Source organism: Schistocerca nitens, chromosome 1 (genome assembly GCF_023898315.1).
Source record: "Schistocerca nitens isolate TAMUIC-IGC-003100 chromosome 1, iqSchNite1.1, whole genome shotgun sequence".
NCBI lineage: Eukaryota > Metazoa > Arthropoda > Insecta > Orthoptera > Acrididae > Schistocerca > Schistocerca nitens.
In genome coordinates, this window is record NC_064614.1 from 1,107,421,752 (window position 1) to 1,107,430,800 (window position 9,049).

At 44.4% G+C, this 9,049-nt stretch overlaps 1 protein-coding gene across 1 annotated transcript in view; it reads right to left on the bottom strand.

Moving 5' to 3' along the window:
• Nucleotides 1-8,549, bottom strand: part of LOC126198836 (NPC intracellular cholesterol transporter 2 homolog a) — a 61,815-nt gene extending 53,266 nt beyond the window's left edge. Inside the window, exon 1 of the mRNA XM_049935417.1 lies at nucleotides 8,297-8,549. Within this exon, the coding sequence (XP_049791374.1) occupies nucleotides 8,297-8,378 (82 nt within the window). The 5' untranslated portion in view covers nucleotides 8,379-8,549. The remainder of the gene's footprint in view (nucleotides 1-8,296) is intronic.
• Between the last annotated feature and the right edge of the window lie 500 nt (nucleotides 8,550-9,049).

The following is a 9,049-nucleotide window of genomic DNA, read 5'->3' on the forward strand; positions in this document are numbered from 1 at the left end:
AGATGAAATATCTCGATGTAATATCTTCTATCTTAGTCTACGAAGTTTTATTATTACACTGAATGCTATTACATAGTGGTATGATCCGTTTGTGTTATGACGGATTATTTTAGTGAAGCGGTGATCATAGAACGTGGGGTCAAGAACACCAGGAGGTTCCGAGCTTAATGCAGAATCCGACGAACGAATCAAAAATGTACTACCCCATTAATGTTAGACAATACGACAAAAGTTCGGACTGGGCACACACGTTACTTGAACCATTATCTGTGACTATTTCTTCAAATTTCTGGCTAAATATTGAAAATTTTTCCATCGCCTGATTTCGAACCAGATATTTTCCCAACAAGAGTCACTGCATTGTACCTTATGAACCACCTGTAACAGACAGGCAAGTCGATCAAGAGATGTGGCCGGCCGGTGTGGCCGTGCGGTTCTAGGCGCTTCAGTCTGGAACCGCGTGACCGCTATGGTCGCAGGTTCGAATCCTGCCTCGGGCATGGATGTGTGTGGTGTCCTTAGGTTAGTTAGGTTTAAGTAGTTCTCAGTTCTAGGGGACTGATGACCACAGATGTTAAGTCCCATAGTGCTCAGAGCCATTTGAACCAAGAGATGTGAATGAAAGGAGCAAATGCAAATAGAAAACTAACGCTTGTGAAAATTACGGAGGGTGCAGAAAATTAATGCTTCCGAATTTTGTGAAAACTTAAAATTTTAAATGAAACAAACGTCATTATAGTATTACTAGTTTCTTCATGTCTGCATATTCGTAACACTCTGCAGCAAGAGGGCCCGAATTGTGGCTGTAACATTGTGGTACGTAGCTTAACTGAGGGGTACGAGACGAAGAGTGCTACAACCGCTTCGAATTTTTATGGGTTCGTCCACACACGTGGAGCGCCCTCTCTCTCAGAATGAGAATGTCAGAACACTACACGAGCGCTGCGACATCTGCAACAATCAGACTTCTTAGGTTCACTGTCATCGATTATTCTCCACGCAGTTCCGACTTGGCCCCATCCGGTTTTGTTTCCAGAACACCGTCCAGGACCTGACATAGTGATGAAGCGATGCAAGCATAGGTGAGGTTGTGACTGTCAACAAAAGTCACATTCTAGAGTGGCGGTATCAACAAACCGGCGTCCGCCCCCAGTACCTGAGTGGTCAGCGCGACAATGTCAATCCTAAGGGCCCGGATTCGATTCCCGGCTGGGTCAGATTATCTCCACTCGGGGACTGGGTGTTGTGCTGTGCTACTCATCATAATTTCATCCCCATCGACGCGAAAGTCGCCGAAGTGGCATCAAATCGAAAGACTTGCACCCGGCGAACGGTCTACCCGACGGGAGGCCCTAGTCACACGACATTTCTTTTCATTTCAACAAACCGGTCTCTCGATAGGAGAAAGAGGTAGAATGTTAATGTTGGTTTTATTTAAATAAGTTTGCACATAAATTTGGAGGTATTACTTTTTAGTACGTCCTCGTATATACAAAGATCTTGATACAGCTTACAATCCATTTCTTAACATTTATCTGCAGTGTCAGACTTCCCTTTCATGCCTTTTATAAAATACAGTATACTGATTATTTTTTCGGTTTATTTGCAGTGTAAGCAAATTGAAATTTAAAAATAAACGTTTCCCTTTAGGAAGTCGATCCCACGACCCTCTTATTAAACATCTGTATTCTTTCCACTGCGCCAACTACTCCTTGAAACCATGTAAACATAAATAGGTCATGAACCGCCCAACCCATGCCATTAACGCCATTTTTCTCTCAAAGTTTCGCAGTGTGGAGCACACATTCTACCACTTTCATTTTAGGTCAAGCCCTGCATATGCGATAAATTTGGACGAAATCTGTGATGAACAGGCGCGTCCCGTTCGTAGTATGTGCTCTCTGCAGCGCTCCATTGCAGGCTCCAAAGACATGGTAGCGCCCAACACGTATTCAGCCATCCCTGTCTGGCAGGTTGAAGCGTGTCCAAGAGCACCACATAGCTGATAGCTCAGCACACAGCGACGTTCTTCGCGTGTCATAGAAGTGTTATTTCTGGGTGGAGGAAGCAGACGTAATGGCGTGCATGCCAGCATATAAGTCTAAGGCAGACTGCGTCGAACCGAAGGCGCCGACTGGTCCACAGCAACCAATAAATTGGGGGACGCTGTGCGGCATTCTACGGCCGTCACTTGTGATCACAGCCCTCTTATGCAATGGTCAAACGCGCGCGCGTACTGCATGTTCTGTGCCAGCCATGGCTCACCACGAGGCCCAATTATCTGTGACAAGTGTTACGTTCGAACTCGCTCACACGCTGGTTTCAACCTGTGATGTCGATGAGACGTACTGTAACTTCCTTGCCTGTCTTCGCTTCTATTTATTGGGTTACTCAATTGGTGGAATGTCACCCGAGAGAGCGTGCTGCAGAGCTGAAGTGCTCTCAGCACTATAACCATTTGTCGCCGATATACCTACATATCGTATGTTTTATACATTCTGCACTGTTCCTTCTGAACTGTACAATTATCACTAAAGTTTTTGTAGCTGAGCACTTCAATACGTTCCACAAACGAGTGCTAATTCATGAAATTATCTCTTTCAAAGAAACAAAGCTTTTCACCCATGTGGAGATGAAGTTTGGATTCAGTGTCTAGTCGACATCATTAGTGACAAACTTTTAGGAAGGATATGTAAGGAAATACTGCTTTTATCGAAGTAATTATGTCGGCAATCTAAACCTCGATCCTCGGGAACGCAAATTATGTCGGCAACCATAAGCTGTTTAGGGAACCCTGACCCTTGGGAACATAAATCTAATGTGCTAACCAATGCACCACCTCGCTTGGTCTTTTTACTCGGTGTCAATGAGTTAGGAGTAATAAGTGCCTCATCAAAGCATTACTAGTCGAACACGTAATTTTCTTTGATCACCTGTCTTCCTTCGCAAATCGAGTCACCCCATGAAGCGCATCCAGATGTAGTGGGGCAGGGAGAGGCAGTAAAGCTATAAAATCACTACGCAGGACTTTTCTTACATCTACAAATACTGCTAGAGGCGACCGTGGACGCTAAGAATCGGAAGGAGCGCTGGTGATTTATTCAGGAACCCTTCACACGGACCAACCGAGCGATCGACAAATTTAACGTGTGTAGGCGCTTTGGCCATCCGACCGACGAGCTTTTTTTTCCGAGCGGTCGGTTGGGTACGAGAACGAGTGTTGACCGCCCCGCCTCCCCCCGGGAAAAGTTCATCTTTCGTCGTAAGCGCTGAGTATAGGCGCTCGGGGAGTGCCAAGGCTGCACACTAAATTGGTCGGTTGGCGTGCGTGCGGCCCAACGAACCGACAAAACCAACAAGCTTACACGGCAATGCATAGTAACTGTTCTCGAATGAACAGATATCATTGATGACCGTGCAGCTTATCTAGAATAAATGATAATTAATTGAAACCCTCAGCTACAGACAGGTGGTGTTGATATACCTCGATGGGGACAGCTCAAAATGTGGCCCGACCGGGAATCAAACCCGGGATCTCCTCCTTACATGGCAGACGCTCTATCCATCTGAGCCACCGAGGACATGGCAGCTGAGTTTCAATTACTAGCTTCATAGATATAGTTAAAGGCTACCCAGCCACTGACCGTCTGTGCGAATGCGCACAATTTGCCCGAATTCTTACGGGAATCGCCAAAGTGTGCGTGAGTAATGAGTGGATGGGCAAATATCTGTTAGGTACATTACGTATGTAGAATTGTGGACAGTTGGGAAAGTGGGTCTCACGGGAAGCGTGCAAGGGATAAGTCCCTGCAGTCGCGCAATTCATCTGTGTCCTCGGTGGCTCAGATGGATAGAGCGTCTGCCATGTAAGCAGGAGATTCCGGGTTCGAGTCCCGGTCGGGGCACACATTTTCAGCTGTCCCCATCGAGGTATATCAACAACATCTGTCGACAGCTGAGGGTTTCAATTATCATTTGATGATTTTCAATCTGAAAAGCTTGCATTTACTGCAAAAGGCTGCCTCTGAAATCAGATTACGATTGGCACTCTAGCAAGGACTCTTGTCGGCATGCAGTGTTCTGCATCACTGAGACGAGGGCGATGCTCGTGCAGCTGGCTGATCCGTGCCGTTAATGCGGACGCAGCCGGAGTTAAAGTCTGCCCGAAACAATGGCCCATTTACACTAAAGGCGGCTCGTTAAGGGGCACCCGCGGTCTGGCATCAGCACGGCCGCCGCAAAGGAGGACGGCTAAGCAGCGAAAGGGCGTCACCTTCTGGGCGGGCCTTCACACCGATTATCGACGCCTGATAGGCTGGCACGCTACTGGCTTCAGTAACCTACAGCGGCATTGACTTAATTTACAATACTAGGTGTTTGGGTTCCCTGCAACTGTTGAGAACATTCGAGGTCACCTCAACTGTTCATTGGCGTTTTGTTTATTAAGAGTGAGTCATTCCATTGGCGTTGCCATATACAACTGAATCTTCTAACGCAGACGATTGGTGCAAGGGATTTGTAGTGGAAGTAATTTATTCCTTCCTTTCACTGGCAGAGACGTGGAAATTTAGTAAAAAGGAGTGTGATAATCTCCGTGAATTTAAGGCACCGATAAGACAAAATTTCAGCCATATCTAAACTGATCAGATTTATTCATCCACAAATCATCTCACAATGCTGTAGGATTTATCATTGACAACGATCTCTAGCCCTACTCACGGTCCATGAGAACAGGCACCTGAGTAGGTGGGTTACAATTGGACACCACCGAAAAAAGATTCCTGCTTCGAGACGCAGAAATTTTTCGAAATTCATCACTATTACACACAAGTTTTTTTTATCTTTTAATGAGGTCCACAATTTAATTCTCGTTAATTCAGCGGTCAGAGATGACCATGTTTACGCTATGTAATCATTTAAGAATATTTGCCAGCCGGACGGAGTGGCCGAGCGGTTCTAGGCGCTAGTCTGGAACCGCGCAACCGCTACGGTCGCAGGTTCGAATTCTGCCTCGGGCATGATGTGTGTGATGTCCTTAGGTTAGTTAGGTTTAAGTAGTTCTAAGTTCTAGGGGATAATGACCTCAGAAGTTAAGTCCCATAGTGCTCAGAGCCATTTGAACCAATATTTGCCATCTATTATTTTTTCCCTGCCCGAGAACTTTTCAAATACGTGTAAATACGGCAACTATCTGCATGCAGCTGTTTCTATAAACCAGATGGTGTCCCTGATGAAATCTAGCAATCAGGTTGGTGAAGAGCTATTCATAAATATTGAATGACAAAAGTTCTTCCAGTGAGTATTTTATTAGGGACTCCTCGAAGGTAATCACTCCCTTTGCATTATAAGTGAGAATTTCACGATGCAATACTTATAACCTCGAAGTAAGAATATTTCAGATGCGACAGAACACTGAAGTTCACTTTCATGCTCTTGGATCTTTAAAACTGAACTCTTGCCAATGACTAGAATGTAGTGGAATTTTGAAGATTCTGATGCCGGGTCGACAGAAGCCTGTCCTATCCTCAAAGGTTTTGTGTTCTGTGTGTATTTTGGGCTACTGATTTTTATATTACCTTCACAATTTCTATATCGTTCTGATATGATCGTTGTATGAATAATTATATCGGAGTTAGTGCATGTAGGACAACTGAAGAGAATTCAAATAATTTTTCAGTTCGTTTTGGTTTACAAGAATGTAATTTCTCGATGTGCACGAGTCAATACAATAGTTAATTTTCGTAAAGCGAGACGAACGGAAGAACAAAATGTGAATTAAGCTGCCGTTTTTATACATTCGCCTGCTGTAAGTACGTAGTCATAAGATAATGGCTTAAAAAAATGAAAACAGATTGCTGATGTACGTACATACATTTTCTCCATCCTCTCCGATTTACGTTTTCTGAAACTAGTTCAGGTGAATACTTATCTAGTTACCTCTTCACGAGCACGATAGATTCATACCTGCAGTTCTCTCCCACTGAGCTGTATGACACCCTGTCCACAGACAGAAGAACAGCACGAATGATAACTTGTTTGACAATAACACATGAAATATCTTTATCACGATCAAGCCAAATCATTTGTACTAAATACTGATCATAGTGCTCTTTAAGACTCTTTAGACACGCAGGAGAATAAATGCTGAAAAATCTGAAACAGCGGACGCACTAATGAGGTTTAGTATCTCAAGAAATCCTACTACAAAACTTTCAGGTCGTAATTATATTAATTCTCTTACGTATCAGATCCGAACACGCGGCGCAAATAAGAACCATACGCTATGTTTCCATCCGCGAAAGCACCAGAAACAGTGATTCTTGTGTTTACCTATGTATAAAGTCTGAAGGTGTACAGCGTTTGGTTTTCATTCTATTAAATGTAGAAAATGTGGAGCAGCCTGTAGAAGCACGCTTTTGGTGTCTACCATGCTTATTACTAGCTTTCTTCGCTGAAAAAGGGGCCGGTATACTTCAACGTGTTGCAGTTGCGCGGTATGTATTACGAAATTGTCACGGAGCCCGGCTGCAGGTTTGACATCGTGAAGTCTGAAGTACTGTCTGGTGTCTAATTTGAAAGAAAAAAACTTCATTGACAGAACGATTATTGATGAAGCTAGGGTATCTAACAAAATAAAAACTCCGATCGAAATAGATCAGCATTTTAGGTTTAGTTTTGGCGAGAACCGGGACTGTTCCGAGCATATGTTTTTATTCATGCAGAAAACATCTTTTCTCTGGCCCTTTTGAAGTTTCAAATACGAATAATATAGCATCGTATCATCCTGTATTTAAATATTAGAGGAAGTAGGCAGTAGCATATACACGGAGCCACTTTACGTTTCCTTAATCTACGGAACAACTGGTATACTTTATGTTCGAAGAACAGTAGCTATTTTCTTGTGGCAATCTTAATAATCAGTCTTACGAAGGTAACTATATCTACATTGATAGTCTGCAAATTACATTTAAGTGGCTGGCAGAGGGTTCATCGCACCATCATCACAATTCTCTATTATTCTCGTATAGCGCACGGAAAAAAAACTAACTCATATCTTCCCGTACGGGCTCTGATTTCCCTTATGTTATTGTGGTGATCGTTTCTCCCTATGTATGTCGGCGTCAACAAAATATTTTCGCATTCAGAGGGGAAAGCTGGTTCGAATCCTCCATCGGGCATGTGTGTGTGTTTAGGATAATTTAGGTTAAGTAGTGTGTAGGCTTAGGGACTGATGACCTTAGCAGTTAAGTCCCGCGAGATTTCACACACATTTTTGGGAAAGCTGGTGATAGGAATTTTTTGCGTAGATTCCGCCGCAACGAAAAACGCCTTTGTTTTAATGATGTCCATCCCAAATTGTGTCACTTCAGTAACACTCTGCCCTATTTCGCGATAACACAAAACGTGCTGCCCTTCTATGAACTTTTTCGATGTATTCCGTCAATCCAATGTGGTAATGATCCCACACCGCGTAGCAGTATTCTAAAAGAGAACGGACAAGCTTAGTGCAGGCAGTCCAGTAGATCTGTTACATTTACGCAGTATTTGGTTCAACTTCCCCACATTTTCTGTGCGTTCCTTCCAAATTAAGTTCTTTGAAATTGTAATTCCTAGGTACTTAGTTGAATTTATGACATTTACATTTGAATGATTTATCGTGTAACCTAAGTCTAACGGATTCCTTTTAGCACTCATGTGGATAACCTCACTTTTCGTTATTTAGGGTCAACTGCTAATTTTCGCACCATACAGATGTTTTTTCTAAATCTGTTTTGCAATTTAGTTTTGATCTTCTGACGACTTTATTAGTCGATAAACGACAGCGTCATCTGCAAACAACCTAAGACAGCTGTTCAGATTGTTTCCCAAATCTGTTTGTATAGATTTGGAACAGCAAAGGGTCTATAACACTACCTTGGGGAATGCCATAAATCACATCTGTTTTACTCGATGACTTCCTTCAATTACTAGGAACTGACATCTGACAGAAAAATTACGAATCCAGTCACATAATTGAGACCATATTCCATAAGCACGAAATTTCACTACAAACCGCTTGTGTGGCACAGTGTCAAAAGCCTTGTGGAAATCCAGAAATTCGGAATCAAACTGAAATCCCTTGTCAATGGCACAGACACATCGGGCATACTCTGGAATACGCAAAATACAGTTGCGCCAGGAACCGCTTAGATAATAGCTATCCATCCCGCATGTAATTGATCAGTCTTGTACAGCTACATTTTCACACGAATCGGGATAGTACGAAAGCAACCGTCTGGCAGTCGCAGCGACCCACCTGTACCGCAGTGCTTGACTACTGTGGCTGCCGCCATGGCTGGCAGCAGCGCGGCTAGCATGAAGGCGACGAAGCGGGCCATGCTCTCTGTGTGTGTTGTGGCTGGCGGCGAGACGTCGACTAACCGCTGCACCGTGCTGTGGCTGCGCTGCGCTCTGCTGCCCCACTGGACTGGCTTCGGCCGGCCGCTACCTGCAGACTCACACACAACGCGCCGCCGGGCCCCGCTTTCACTCGCTCTAGCTGCGGCTATGCTGACCCCTCCAGCGCTACACCGAAGCCGGCAGACACGGAAGTCCAGACCCGCGGCTACGGCTGCTACTAGACTTTATAGCCCACCGTACGAGACGAGCGTGCAAACACACGGGCAAGGAGAGACTTTGACATGTAGTTCATATAGATTATGATCCGCAAGGGCAGGGTTATTCAGGGCTGCCAAAACAACCCTATCGTTCTCTACATGACATACGCTGCTGCATATAGAACTCCAGCCATCTCTGCGTGTTAAGGCCGCTACACACGCACCAATTTATCGACAGACCGACCAGTTTCGTGGCAGTCTACACACGTCCCAACCGACAGCACAGCGATTACAGCGCCGCCCTATTGTTCTCATTTATTCATCTTCAAATGGTTCTGAGCAATATAGGACTTAATATCTGAGGTCATCAGTCCCCTAGAACTTAGAACTACTTAAACATAACCAATTTAAGGACATGACACACATCCATGCCCGAGGCAGGATTCGAACCT